General features: G+C 50.1%; 1 protein-coding gene across 2 annotated transcripts; it reads left to right on the forward strand.

Annotated features, from left to right (window-relative positions):
- The first annotated feature begins 211 nt into the window (after positions 1-211).
- KCTD9 (potassium channel tetramerization domain containing 9) lies at positions 212-14,039 on the forward strand. 2 transcript variants are annotated; one of them, XM_066593517.1, is made up of 12 exons: positions 212-326; positions 2,673-2,797; positions 4,682-4,725; positions 5,578-5,674; positions 5,762-5,820; positions 7,552-7,680; positions 7,763-7,830; positions 7,920-8,015; positions 10,511-10,660; positions 10,787-10,892; positions 12,478-12,611; positions 13,126-14,039. In XM_066593517.1, the coding sequence occupies exons 1-12, from the start codon at positions 279-281 to the stop codon at positions 13,240-13,242; spliced, it is 1,173 nt and encodes a 390-aa protein (XP_066449614.1). In that variant the 5' UTR covers positions 212-278; the 3' UTR covers positions 13,243-14,039. The 2 variants fall into 2 exon arrangements, with proteins under 2 accessions (XP_066449614.1, XP_066449615.1); XM_066593518.1 differs by lacking the exon at positions 7,552-7,680.
- The last annotated feature ends 1,157 nt before the right edge of the window (positions 14,040-15,196 follow it).

Below are 15,196 nucleotides of genomic sequence, written 5' to 3' on the forward strand. Positions count from 1 at the left end.
AATTGGGGCAAGAACTCGCGCATTTTGTGCCTTTTTGCCCTTTACAAATATGGCGATTTAGTCATTCCAGAGCCACGAAGACAAAGTAACAGACTAGCCAGCAGGTGGAGCTCGGTGTATCACAATGAAAAGTTTCTGGCGACGCCCACCATTGGATGTTTGGCTTAATCCCGCCCAGGTCGGTAGTGATTGGCTCCCAGGTGCTCTCATGAGGATGCTGATTGGTCACGTTGCTCCGCTCCAGTCTTCCGGGTTAGCTGGGGAGGCAGACCCCGAGTATGAAGAGGGTGACCCTGTTCGTGAGGGGGAACGGGCGGCATGGGAAGGTGAGCAGGCTGAGGGGGGCGCACCGTCACTTATAGGACATGTCCATCCGTGGAGGGCGGCGGCCGCACACAGCAGTTTACTAGCAGCTGCCTGGGAAGACTCGGCTTACATGTAGCCTTTCTTCCCATCATGGCTCTTGTTCACCTGTGCTCATTGCCGCCCCCTGCTGATGTCTTAGCAAAAGTTTTCCTGGCAGGTGAGCTCATTTACATATCTTGGTTCCCAGGGTGCATTGTGTTCTTGTAAGCCTCTCCACAAGGAGACTCGCCACTCCATGGACTCCTAGTAAAAGTTGTAAAGTAACTTTTTAAAGGGCTGTTCCAACTTGTGCAACTCCTCCCACTGCGCTGCGGGGGGGGGTGACCGCTGATCGCGAGGGATCGGCTGATTTCGGGGATGTGTAGTGTTGCAGAATAGCTGAAGTTCCGCCAAAACAGGCGCCGCTATTACTGTTCCATAGGGAGTCCTGAGCGGTCGTGTGCGCTAAGAGGGCTTATCCGCATGTGCGAATTCGGGCCGCGTCTGCGATGGGCAGAAGTCGCACGGAAAAATAATTTAATTGGGTTAATTGGCCGGACGGTCGACGCAATCCTCTACCTAATCACAACGTACCGGACCGGAGGACGACTGATGGCTCTGAGCTGCGGTGCTGGAGGAAACCGCTTGGAATTGCTTAGACCGCCAAGATCACGAACGAAAAAGTCCTAAACCGCGCCAAAGTTTTCATTGGAGGATAAAGTTACGGAACGAAGAATCTCCGGCCGCGGGATGTCAGCGGATTCATTGGAAACCTCTGTAATGTTGGGAGCGGTCAGCGGCAAAAGAAGACCCGGCGCCAAAGAACGCGTCGGCGCAATACTGTTAAAGCCGACACCAACCTGCGAATGATCGAACCACAAGAAGCCGCACAGAACAGAAGCGCGTGGAGAGCGCCGATCCGTAGAGGGTCCGAGTCGCCGTGACTAATCGGGTAACGATCGCTGGAGTTCACACGTGTAATTCTTCGCTAAGACCGATAGTCTGAGTTTGAAAAATCGGCGCATGTCTTATTCTTGCGTGATTCCTGTTCAACAACCGCCCATTATTTTGTATGGGAACGTTAAAATAAAACGCATTCGCGTGTCGTACCGGCGCGATCCGTTCTGAACAGTAATGGAACCGCGTGAAAAAAAAAGTGGAGGCCAGAGAAAAACGGATATAAACCGCGTGTAAACAGTGCGTAACAAACACATGGAAATCGCGAAGAAAACGCTCCGTTTTCCACTGAACAAGATGGCGGCACGTGACCGCAGCCTGGCGGTCCGCCGCACGCAAGCCACTGGACGCGGATCCACAGCTGGTTTCAGTCTTTACTTGAAGGTGTAAAGTCTGCAGCAGATCGGCGCCGCGGACACTCTGCACCAGTACCGCCACGTGCGAGCGCACCCTTCATCCGACCGTCTGGTGTGGAGAGAAGGCGGAGGTGTTCTCTGCAGTTGACCTTGTCAGCCGTCATTCGGTCCCTTTTTCGGGTAGCCGCCATCTTTAGGCTACCACATCGTCCATAGTGCTCTGGCAGTTTTGGGGCAACCAATGCTCTATACCTGCTCTGTGATTGGCCAGCGCTGCTCTCATGATCATTACTGGCCAATCACAGAGCAGTGCATAATGCACTTGGGAAAATAGTCAATATATTAACCGCCTGAACCAAACAACCACCGACTGCGGGTAATTGCCCCCTCACCCCCTGGTCCTGGGGCAGAAGCCTGTCCCGTAACCGGAGGTTCGCTTTAAAGGGCTTCTCCAGGCAGCGCCGGCTGTCAGTGCCAGGATACACTGGGGTTGGAGCCGCTGCTCCGACCCCTGAGTAGTGGCCAACACTTGTAATTGCAGGCTGGGGTCCCGTTGATTTTACTGAGAGCTGCGCCTGCAATTCCAAGCTTTGGCCACTACACAGGGTCGGAGCAACAGCTTCCACTCAACCCCGGTGTATCCTGGCACTGACAGCCGGCGCTGCCCGGAAAACCCCTTTAAGACTATTGGGCCTGATATATAAAGTTGTGTATCATGCTCAGTCCCGTTATACTGCCCCCCTGTGGCCAGGACTAGCATCTACACATCCCAGATTCTGACTGCTGATGATCAATCTCTTCCAATCCAACCAGAAGCCACCTCTGACCACTGATTCGCCCTGATGGTCCGTCCAATGACTGGTTGGTTAAGTGCCCAGTCGTCCTCCGGAGCTGGAAGCGCTCTTGTTAGTGACTTTTCGCTGCGTCTAAAACTTCTTGCTAGATGATATTTTCAGCAGCGCGGGGCGTTTTCGCCGCCATTTTCCTTTCCTTACATACCTTCCTGTGTTGTAGGTCGTCAAGCTGCAGGGATCCACCATCTCCGATGTTCTCTCGCTCGCCAGCGCGAAGCTGGGCATCCGCGCAACAGGCGTGTACAACGATAAAGGCGGGCAGATCGACGATATCGCCCTGATCAGGTATGCAGCGTTCTCGCCATCACGTATAAGGGCGGTAGAGGGGGCCTTACCATATCGATGGGGGTCCTGAAGTGGCGGAGTGAAGGGGTCTTCGGGCTGCGCTGCAGTACTGCATACGGCCACATTTGTATGGATGTCACTGTGTCTGAATTAGGCTGCTTTTACATCTGCAGGTCCATTTTTCCTGATCCGTTTAGCGAGCAGCAAGGGGGAATGACCGTGGCAAATGAATCTGTCTTATGGAACCAAACAGCACCTGACTAGAGTGCCACGGGGCAATACTAATGCAACCTAACCTTTTGGCAGAACGGGGGGTCTGGGGTCCCCTAGTCTTTTGATAAGTGGGGGTTCCAGAAGTGTATCAGACATCTGTCATACGCTGTGGATATGTGAGCGGTATCACTTTCATGAGGTAACGGTACATCGGAGATCGCGGCAGCAGCCTGACAATCATCCGCAATTGGAGGTCACTCTGATTGGGTTTCCCATGGCAACCTGGGGCCTATTGAAGACTCGTGGCCTGCCATGTATTTCCGTCTATTAAGCCCTGCCAACTGGCTACTGCAGCCAGGATCAGGAATAACTCCGATCCCAGCCTTTAACTCTTTAAATGCTGTGGTAAAATGATTTCATCATTTAAAGGGCTGGACAGAGAAAGGGGACTCTTGTCTGTTTGGTCGCCCCTCCCCCTCAACGATGTTCAGTGATCCCATACGGCCTGTGGGGTGGCTTGATAGACTGCCTGCCCGATCCCGATAGAGGTATGATGTAATGCTAAGGCATTACATCATACTGCAGGAGCAATCAGAGCATCGCTAGTTGTGGTCCAATCAAAGTGATTCGTTATTTAGCCCGCACGGTGAATATCATGAGGGGGGGGGGGGGGGGAGCCAGAAATGCACTTTTTTGGTCACCCTGTCTCCAAGAAAAAGTGCAAGAAAAAGGCTGTATGAATTAAAAAAATGTTACCAACAGAAACTACAGGACGTCCCGCAAAAAATGAGCCCTCCGACAACTGTGTCGGCAGAAAAATAGGTTATTGCGCGCAGAAGTTGGCGGCAGAAAATAATAAAAACAACATGTCTGTGAAAAAAATAAAAGTAGTACAACAAAAAAAACCAAAAACAACTATTGGTGTAATATCCTAGTAATCGTACCGCCCCAATCTTGTTGCAGTTTGTGCGCCGTAGAAACAAGATGGCGGAATGTCTTTTTTTTTTTTTTTTCATTTTACGCCACTTAGAATTTTTTTTAAAGTTTTTCAGTACATTATACGGTACATTAGATAGTGCCAGTGAAAAAGACGACTCGTCCCGCAAAAAACAACAAGTCCTCATACGGCGACGGATAAATAAAGGAGTTACAATTTTTTTAAAAGGGGATGGGAGAGAAAAAGAAAACAGGAAAAAACAGGGCCGTGACATTAAGGGGTTAAACTCCTGCTTTTCCCGCGGAATGTGCGGCCTGTCCGCTATGTCAACTGCAGACAGGGCCGCGGGTCAGAAAGTGGAGCCTGCTGCTGTTTTTGGGGTTTTTTTGTTTGTTTTTTTCCATCCGCAGTTGGCCTCCGCTCGTGTGAATGAAGAATCACCTGTGCGCAGCGTGCTGCGGAGGGTCACGGCTGCGGAGGGTCACGGCTGCGGAGGGTCACGGCTGCGGAGGGTCACGGCTGCGGAGGGTCACGGCTGCGGCATCTGCAGGCGGGCGCCAACTGTGGATTCCACAGCAAAAATCTGCCCGGGTGCATTAAGCCTAAGTATAATGGGCGCCCCTGACCTGTGCGCCTGTCAGCCCCTTCCCCGATACCCGTGGCACACGGCCGCTCCCCCTGCTCCTCCCATACTGACCGCACTGACACTTCAGCTTCTGCTTGCTGTTTTCCAGAGATGATGACGTGCTGTACCTGAGCGACGGGGATCCCTGCATCGGTGAGTACAGCTTCTTACAATATGGCTGCCTTCACGTCTGCCGCAGGGGTTCCGATTTCCTGCCTCGTTGAATTTCATGGGGTCCGTTCGGCTTCCGCTCAGCGGCCGGGCGTTTACTGCGGGCAGCGCTATTTCTTCCAGTATTTTGTGCTGATTTGTGATGGAACCTCCAACGCAGATGTGATGGCGGCCTAACCTCTTCTGTCTGCGCCAATGATTTAGCTTGGGGCTGGACTTGTACGGGCGCAGTGTGAACACACCCCAGTGCCCTGTGACCACCTGCTGTACTTGTTAGGGTGCATTCATGCATGGAGCACAATATCGCACAGGGGGTCACCTGAAGATAATCGGGATCATTGACCCCCTTCTCGCTGAGCGGCAGCCATACAAGAGTCACGGGGTCACCTGATGTTATTCGAGATCATTGACCCTCTCCTGGTTAAGTGGCAGCCATACAAGGGGCAGAGGGTCCCCTGCAAGTCTTGGCATTACCACGACTTGTGCGCAATCTCCGTATTTCCCTGTGGGGTCACCACCGCACTACGTGGTCGAAATTCTCAAAGGAAAACCTCACTAGCAAGTTGCGGTACTGCAGCGATTATAGCAGCATGGCCGCGGACCCCTGACCGGCAGCCTATGGTAGTTATGCCTCTTCTTCTCCAACCCTAGTGGTCAGGCGCACCCAGCTATGAGGTTATGCCTTTTTTTTTTCTTAAAGTCTTTGCATTTTGGTTATCACCTGTAATCCATTCAATCTGCCCCAATATGGCCGCCTCGCCTGTCGGGGGTCAGGGGTCTCCCCTTCTCTTGGTTTGGCGGTTGGATATTAACACTTGATCCTTCTCTTTCCAGATGACCAGAATGAGCCTATGATCACCGAGCCGCTCACCGGGGGTCAGACGGACTGGCTGACGCTGAACGTCGGGGGCCGATATTTTACCACTACACGGTGAGGGTCTGCATGGTGGCGGGGGCTGGTTGGGACCCGTATTTGCAGTGAGGACCGCCCATCTTACTCCAGCTCTTCTTCCTTCAGGTCTACGCTTGTGAGTAAGGAGCCGGACAGCATGTTATCACATATGTTCAGTGACAGAGGTGGGTAGTGAATGAGTTGGGCGAGGGTCCATAAAAGTTTCACGAGAGTCGATGTGTCTGAGGCTGTAGTACGGCCACGTTCAGCTGTGCCTGGTGTGAGATGGAATATCAGCCGCTACTACCCTGTTTCCCTGAAAATAAGACATCGCATGATTTTCCAGAATTTTTGAGGATGCAAAATGATTTTTCAGGCTTTTTGAGGATGCTTGAAATATAAGCCCTACTCCAAAATTAAGCCCTGCAAACAGTTAATTAAAAAAAAGTCAATTTAATAGTGTCCAGGCAGCTATACATGTAAAAAAGTTAAACCTTTTTGAACAAAAATTAATATAAGACACTGTCCTATTTTCGGGGAAACATGGTAAATGTATGGAGCAGTGCCTGGTGAGCAGTAGGGGCCGCGGCTTCTTCATTCAGTTAGTAGGCGGGTGCTGGGATTCTGACTTCCTTCAATCTGATATTATTAGCCTATCTAAGGATACACATCAGTATCAAAGTCTTGGAAAACTCTTTTAACCCCTTAAGGATAAAGTGCGGTAAATCCTGCGTTTGGTCCTGGGCTTTCATTGCTGCCGATAGCAGAAGTACGAGGCGGGATTAAAGCCTCTGCAATCAAGCAGGAGCTGGTCGGGTTGTCAGCTATCTGACACAGCAGAGGACCCAGAGGAGAAGGGAGAAGTGGTTTTTAACCACTTCTGCCTTTTCCTTTCCCGGCTCCATAGCGCTCAATAAGTGCTATGTACTAAAGAGTGAAAATGGAAGTATTGCTCCCACTACGTGACCCGGTGATCACATGACTGCTGGGTGCCCCCTGTTACAGCAGGGCTGCACGGACCTAGCAGACCCTAATCAGCTCTGTTAGTGACTTGTCTCACTATAGGGGGATGTTTTCCCCGTAATTGGGGCTCCTATGGATGCTACAGGGAAAAGTGTCTTCCCCCACCACCAACCTAAACCGTCACCGTATGTGCCCTGTAGTCCAAAACTATATAGATTATCAAAATGGCAGAAACAAAATAAGGAACCCGTTCCTGTACTTTAGTTGAGTGTAAATATACGTATTTAAAAAAAAACAAAACACTATAAATTAAAAAAAAAATTCAGCTTTATACCCCCAATAAAACTAAAAAAAAAGTGAAAAAAAGATTTTTTTTTAAAAATCGCCCTATGTCGGGGGAAAAAAACGCAGCAAAAATAATTTTGGTAACTGATGGAAAAAACTTGGGAAGTAAAACCACCACAAGGGTAAAATCCTTAGTGTCTGGTCCTTAAGGGGTTAATAGGTTGTCCTCGAGCCGGCCGCACTTCCCCTGTTGTGCAGTAAGGACATGGTGTAGGAGGGTCCACGGCTCGGGTCGCTCTATTTAAGCCAAAGCAGAGTCGCTAATGTAGAAGGTAATAAATGGACACCACAATAATATGCTAATTACTGCAGCGCCTACTTCTTCCAGTGTTGGGTCTCTGCAGATCAGACTGTGGCCGATGAGCAACATCTGATGCTGGATGCCTATACATCGGAGGTCTGACTGTCCGTTTATTATAGGGCTGGCACGTGACCACAGGTTTTCCCTGCAGTAGGCAATGCAGGGTTAATGTGTGTCCACGAGGGCTGCCAGCTTTTGTTCTGCTTACCACCCCCCACCCCCACCCCCCATGTTTGTGGTTCCATGCCGTGTGATGGCACATCTGATGTCACCCACCCCATGTATGACATTTCCTGACTGCTTCCAGATGCCTGGGGGAATAAGAGGGACCACCGAGGGGCTTTCCTCATAGACCGCAGCCCGGAATACTTTGAGCCGATCCTCAACTATCTCCGCCACGGACAACTTATTGTCAACGATGGGGTCAATCTGCTGGGTGAGCGGTTCATGGCGGCTCCTGTCACCTTATGTCACACGTGGTCGGTGATGGGAGGAGTAACGCTGCCTTTATGTCACAGGTGTCTTGGAAGAAGCCAAGTTCTTTGGCATAGACTCCCTGATAGAACACCTGGAGTTGGCCATAAAGGTGAGGACCGTCTGTCCGTGTGACAGAAGTCTATGGGGGCGTCTGTCGGACCCCCACTGCAGTAATGATGGCGTCTTCATGTCTTACAGAATTCGCAGCCGGCTGAGGATCATTCTCCCATCTCCAGGAAGGAATTTATACGGTTTCTTCTCGCTACTCCAACCAAATCCGAGCTCCGCTGTCAGGTGAGAAGTAGGAAGACCTCATTATATAACTACTTGGAGGATGATCGAAAATATTAACCCTTTCGTCCTCTGTGACGTACATGTGGAGGTCCCGGGTGGGTATGAAGCGCTGCATAGCTGGGAGGTGCCACCTGTATGAAGCAGCTGGCACCCGCCACAAACAGCCGCTATCGGAGCCAGCTGCATGGCTGTTTGACAGTTTTGTCAATCTTGGCTCTGGAATTTTAGACATCAGCCTGAGGTCATTTCATTTCACCCCACTTTAAAGGGGTTGTCCCGCGCCGAAACGTTTTTTTTTTTTAACCCCCCCCCCCCCCGTTCGGCGCGAGACAACCCCGATGCAGGGGTTAAAAAAACAAACAGCACAGCGCTTACCTGAATCCCGGCGGTCCGGCGTCTTCATACTCACCTGCTGAAGATGGCCGCCGGGGTCTGCTCCCTCCGTGGACCGCAGCTCTTCTGTGCGGTCCATTGCCGATTCCAGCCTCCTGATTGGCTGGAATCGGCACGTGACGGGGCGGAGCTACACGGAGCCGGCATTCTGCACGAGCGGCTCCATTGAATACAGCAGAAGACCCGGACTGCGCAAGCGCGGCTAATTTGGCCATCGGAGGCCGAAAATTAGTCGGCACCATGGAGACGAGGACGCCAGCAACGGAGCAGGTAAGTATAAAACTTTTGATAACTTCTGTATGGCTCATAATTAATGCACAATGTACATTACAAAGTGCATTATTATGGCCATACAGAAGTGTATAGACCCACTTGCTGCCGCGGGACAACCCCTTTAACCCTTTCCCATCCACTGTCTGACATCCGAAGAGATTCTGATTGAAGCCTGTACAGCTCCGATGTCGAAGACGTCCGGCAGAGTATTCTTACTGTATATTACTGGCCGCTCTTTTGTCGGGGGCCTCTCCAGCATGTCCCATACTGCAGTACTGGCTCTAGCCAGCAGATGGCGCTATTGTATAATGGCAGAAAGAGAAAGCCCCCTAGGAAACCCTGAACCCAAAATTGGATTGCAAAGGGTTAAAACATTTTAAAAGTTTTTACAACACATTAAATGGTATCATATAAAAAAAAAAGCCATCATACGCTGACTGTGATGGAAAAATAACTATTATGGCTCTTGAAAACCTCCAAATGTCTGTTAGTTAAGGCCCATACACACAAACCATACCCGACACTTGTCCCTGTGTGTACTCGCTGTCGTGCTGCTGCAGAGGAGCGCGTATCGCTTGCTCTCTGACAGAGCGGCCAGCAGGGAGGCTGGAGGAGATTTCACTCTACGCTCTCCCCCGCCGCTCTCCATTCACTTAAAGGGGTTGTCCCGCGAAAGCAAGTGGGTCTATACACTTCTGTATGGCCATATTAATGCACTTTGTAATATACATTGTGCATTAATTATGAGCCATACAGAAGTTATCAGAAGTTATTCACTTACCTGCTCCGTTGCTAGCGTCCCCGTCTCCATGGTGCCGTCTAATTTTCAGCATCTAATCGCCAGATTAGACGCGCTTGCGCAGTCCGGTCTTCTTTTCTGAATGGGGCCGCTCGTGCAGGATGCCGGCTCCTTGTAGCTCCGCTCCGTCACGTGCCGATTCCAGCCAATCAGGAGGCTGGCATCGGCAATGGACCGCACAGAAGACCTGCGGTCCACCGAGGGAGAAGATCTTGGCGGCCATCTTCACCAGGTAAGTAAGAAGTCACCGGAGTGCGGGGATTCAGGTAAGCACTGTGCGGTTTTCTTGTTTAACCCCTGCTTAACCCCTGCATCGGGTTTGTCTCGCGCCGAACGGGGGGGCTATTGGAAAAAAAAAAAAACCCCGTTTCGGCGCGGGACAACCCCTTTAACACAGCGGCTGTTCAGTACTGAGCGGCCGCTATTTACACTGAACACTCATCGCTCATGATCAGCCCCCCCCGATGAGCGATACTCCTGTGCAGTGGCACGGGAGTGAGTACACACCGGGAAGAGTATCGGGCATCAATTGCCCGACATTCATCCTATATAAATCGGCCTTTAAAGAGACCTTTAAGTAAAAGTTTATTGGATCTCCATTTGCTGTGCAGTTGAGAATACTATTGTTCTCTATTATCAGCCACTGCAGGACTGGGAGACACTGATTGTAATGGTTGATGAACTGATTCCTTTGTGATCATTTCTGGGATGGCGCCACCATCAGGTGCTTGTTTCTGTTGCAGGGGAAGAAATTCTCAATACATGGCAACCTCTGACCTTGGTGACGCGCTCGCTTAGTTAACGGCCTCCTATGGGTATAAGTGAAGGAAGCGGACTAGCATCAGTTGCCCCACAACATGATCAGCGTGATCTGATGGATTGCCACGGAAGCGGGGGGCTACCTAGAGATCTTCTTGTGCCCTTATGTTTTGCCTTGTAGCCCCTTATCACTGTAGCTTTGTACTATGTTACGGTGTAGCCTACAAACCTGCATATTAGGCTCTAACCGTCTAGTCTGATTCTATCACAGGGTCTGAACTTCAGCGGAGCCGACCTCTCCCGTCTAGACCTGAGATACATCAACTTCAAGATGGCGAATCTGAGCGGCTGCAACCTGACTCAGGCCAACCTGTGCGGATCCTGCCTGGAGCGAGCCGATCTGTCCGGGTCGGTGTTGGATGTAAGCCGTGTAGTGAAGAGGTTCCCTAATATAAAGCCAAGGGGTTGGGGTCTCCACAACGGGAGCACTACAGACGGGTTGGAGACCCATTGTGTCCTGCAGGTATTAATGAGGTTTCTTGTCTAGGGAGCTAATCTCCAGGGCGTGAAGATGCTCTGCTCCAACGCAGAAGGCGCCTCGCTGAAAGGTTGCAACTTCGAAGACCCATCAGGCCTGAAGGCAAATTTGGAAGGTTAGAAACCAAGAATCTTATTACTTTGTAGCCACAGGAAGGGGAGAAGGAGGACATGGCTGCCCAGGGCGCTGGTGGCAGCGGGAGCAACTGCCTTCAACCAGTAAGCCCTCCGTGATGTACGGCACAGAGGTGCAGGTTGGGTATGAAGTGGCAGCCAAGCCTGCTGCATACCCAGCTAATGCCAGCTGTGTGAAACATCTGCCACCCGCCGCAAAAAGCAGTGATCAAATCCAGGTCCAATCATGGCTGTTTGATGGCTTACCTGCATGGTCAGTGTAGACAACCGAGCGTAAGTTGTCAGCTGGAGGAGGTAGGTCCATCCTCCAACTCTCCATCGGTTATCACAGGGTGCTCACAATCTACACCGCTAAAAAAAAACCCATCATTGGTCTTGTCGTGTCTGAAAGCCTGAACTACCCAAGTGTTGCATTATGTCACCCATACGGTAAAAGGCATTTTAAAAATCCCGTGTGTGTCTGTGTCTGTGTCTGTGTGTGTGTGATTTTTTTTTTTTTTTTATTATCAGAAAGTTGTATATATCCCCAAAAAGTAGCAATTAAGGCTGCAGTGCACCCCTCAAAAAAACAGTCCTTTAAACCAGGGGTCCCCAACTCCAGTCCTCAGGGACCACCAACAGGTCACATTTTCAGGATCTCCCATAGTAAGAACACCTGTGGCAATGTTTGAGGCACTGACAATAATTACATCACCTGTGCAATACTTGGGAAATCCTGAAAACATGACCTGTTGGCGGTCCCTGAGGACTGGAGTTGGGGGACACTGCTTTAAACAGCGCCATCGGCAGATACTGGAATATGGTGATAGAAGGCAATTGCACTCTTTGCGAAACAGAATCGCATCCCCGGAAGAAGTTGTCGTTTTGCTGCAAAACTCGTCCTGCGGTTCCATCTCAGGCAGATATGTAAATTATGGAACCACCACCAGCCCTCACAACACCTTGTTCAAAACTGGGGTCCACGACTTCACCCGATTATTGAGCACCCGTGGGCGCCACTGCGGGTCGTAATGCCTTTAATGACATATTCATAGTACGTGTGTGACACTGTGGGTCAAGGAATGTTAAATACCTGCACAATTTCAGCAATGGACTGTGCCATCCGTCTGGCACCCACCATCACACTGGTCTTGCTATGAGCATGCTGGCCGGTGTTCAACCTCACAACTTCTACAAGTGTTGGCCTACAAGTGTTCCCAAGGCATTCCCTGATGTAACGATACTTCCTCGTCAATCTACAGACTGCTATCCCAGGACTTTAGGCACATCAGTGTAGTAATGGTCCTAATGACCACAGCCTATAGACCTTAACCAGCATTGGCTCTCGCTCTAGTAGACTCAGGTTGTCCGTGTACCACTTCCCCAGCACCTCGCTCCTTGGTAAAATCGGCTGTCTTGGCTTTGAATGGGTTAACCGTGGTGATACAATGCCTTTCAACTATTTGAAGCTCTTACAGGCGCAAAGTGACTAATGAAAGTGGACGAGGGAACTGCGTATTACTTTGTATATTGATAATGGAGGCCTCCACTATGAAGGTCACCTGATTGTCATTTCCCTTCTCCCAGGTGCTAATCTGAAAGGTGTGGACATGGAGGGCAGTCAGATGACCGGGATAAACCTGCGGGTGGCAACTCTGAAGAACGCCAAATTGAAGAACTGTAACTTGCGTGGTGCCACCTTAGCAGGGACAGACCTGGAGGTAAGGGGCAAAGGTCACATGATTGGGTTAGTGCTCAGACCTGAAATATCAAAGGGGTATCCCGTGCATTTACTAGGAATGACCAATCCTCAGGATACGTCATCCATAGTTGATTGCGCAGGTCTGCTGCTTGGGATCCTCCAGCCCCGTGGGGCCAGACATCCGTATCGGTGATCATGGCCGGAATGTAATAGACTGCTTCACTCCCATTAAAATCTATGGGAGCGATGTTGTCTATTACAGCTCCTTATTGCAGTCAGAGCCATAAAGGATCACTGCCATTGATTTTCAATGAGGCTGAAGTCATCTATTACATCTGCCCTGACCACCGATGGCGACGTCAGCCCCACTGCCCTGACAATGGCGACGTCAGCCGATCTGTGGGAATCCCAAACGGTGCCGATCAACTATTAATGGCCTGTCCTGATGATAGGTCATCAGTAGTTGGTGCCCGGAATACCCCTTTTAACTTGGGACCAAAGTTGATCGGTAACCTTTGCTTTGTCTTCACTAGAACTGCGACCTCTCTGGGTGTGACCTCCAGGAAGCCAATCTACGAGGCTCCAACGTAAAAGGTGCAATATTTGAAGAGATGCTGACCCCACTACACATGTCACAGAGCGTCAGATAGACCATCTCCTTCACTTGGGATGGCCTGGTGTACGGATAGCCCAGCTTACTGCACAGACCGCTGCGGCAGACCTTTTTATTCTCTGTACCATAATCATTTACTCTCACTGATGTTCTGCGCTCACGGGTGCCCGTGTTGGTGGTGCGATGCATACATGCTGGTACATCCAAGACCTGCACCCGCCTCGCTGCATAAGTGATCTAGGAGGAACCTTACAATCATGTCGTTCAAAAGGGAGAGTGTCATAGGGCTGTCGGCTCAGCCCTAATCTGTTACTGACAGGTAGCCAAGGGGTTAAACCCCGGCATATCCTTTTCTCGTCGGCTGCTGGAAAGTTTGGAAACTTTTTCTATTGGCTGTTAAGGAGTCGCCCGAGATGCGTTATTTTTCTATATTGACTATTTTTGGAGTTTGCCAAGTATACAAGCGGCGCGCAGACTTCTACTCTATGCACATACAATCCATATCGTGTAGCACAATGGTTATCGGTATACAGAGGAAGCGAGCGCACTTCGTACGGAGAGCCACGGTTCTAGGTTGATGACGACCAAATATAGGTATACGTGCAGGAAGAGGTGTACAAACCATGTAGCACATCCGGGAGGGGGGTAGAGACGTCCTATCCTAGCTGTATCGCCCCGTGGTCTGCGGCCTAGCCGTACGGGGTAGCCTAGTGCCTTACGTGAGCTGTCACAGCTGCTTCTGAAGCTCTTTCTCAGTTATGCAAAATGACAGTATAAAATGCTGAACTGTTACCCCTCACCCCTCTATAGCCAATAAATATTTTTTTGAATGAAGTCATTGTGTGGCCAGATTTTTTCCTGCTTCAGTTCTTTTTCTATGGGTTTAATCCAACTTGAGAAATGTTATTCAGTGACTGTTATAGGAAACGGCGCCACTTGCTTCCGTAGGCAGTGTGGGGTATTGCAGTGGGCATTCACTTCAAAAGACTAAGTTGCAAAACTAGATATGTCTTGTATTTATAAACTATGTAAAGAATTGAACACCAGAGGACAGAATGCGGCTGCAAGAGGATCTGGATAAGTTGGGGGCAGAAAGTGGCAAATGAGGGCTAACACTGATAAATGTAAGCTTCTGCACATGGGCAGGAAATACATGTCACCATTACACACTAAATGGGAAACCACTGGGGAACACCGACATGGAGAAGGACTTGGGGGATTTAGTTAACTGTAAGCTTAACTGGAGCAACTAGTGTCAGGCAGCTGCTGCCAAGGCAAACAGGATCATGGGGGGCATCAAAAGAGGTCTAGGGGCGCATGATGAGAACATTGTTCCTCCTCTTTACAAGTCACTGGTCAGACCACACAGGGAATATTGTGGACAGCTTTGGGCACCGGTACTCAAGAAGGCCATATCAGAGCTTGAGTGGGTTCAAAGGTGGGTAACTAAAGTAGTAAATGGGATGGGCGGACTACAATACCCAGAGAGGATATCAAAACTGGGGCTATTTAGTTTAGAAGACGTCTGAGGGGCGACCTAATAACTATTTATAAATATATTAGGGGTCAGAGATCTCCCATCATCTGTTTATACCCAGTACTCTGTCTGTAACAAGGGGGCATCTTCTATGTCTAGAGGAAAGAAGGTTTCTACACCAACATAGAATGGGGTTCTTTACTGTAAGAGCAGTGAGACTTTGGAAGCTCTGCCTGAGGACGGTTTCACACGGCCGAGAAACTCGCGCACGAGTTGTGTGTTGCGAGACGCACAAGTGTCGCATTAATATAAACCCCATTCTTTAAGATAGAGTCCCATACATGAGTGATGTTTTCCCGCATGTCCTGTCTTTTGGTGTTCCCATGCACGCATCGCCCATTGTTTTCAGTATGATAGTAGAATGCATGTGATACGCTTGCCGATCTGACGCGGCTGAACGCCCTGCCGGAGGATCGCTGCTTTACTGAATGCTTTGCATCACCGTGAAAATGCA

Source organism: Eleutherodactylus coqui, chromosome 2 (genome assembly GCF_035609145.1).
Source record: "Eleutherodactylus coqui strain aEleCoq1 chromosome 2, aEleCoq1.hap1, whole genome shotgun sequence".
NCBI classification, from domain to species: Eukaryota; Metazoa; Chordata; class Amphibia; order Anura; family Eleutherodactylidae; genus Eleutherodactylus; species Eleutherodactylus coqui.

What these genes read in the sequence shown, in the direction of transcription:
- KCTD9 (XM_066593517.1), top strand. Translation starts at nt 279, where the DNA reads ATGAAGAGGGTGACCCTGTTCGTGAGGGGGAACGGGCGGCATGGGAAG. An exon ending in GACGATATCGCCCTGATCAG is followed by an intron (nt 2,798 to 4,681) that starts GTATGCAGCGTT and finishes GCTGTTTTCCAG; the next exon opens with AGATGATGACGTGCTGTACC. An exon ending in CGATATTTTACCACTACACG is followed by an intron (nt 5,675 to 5,761) that starts GTGAGGGTCTGC and finishes TTCTTCCTTCAG; the next exon opens with GTCTACGCTTGTGAGTAAGG.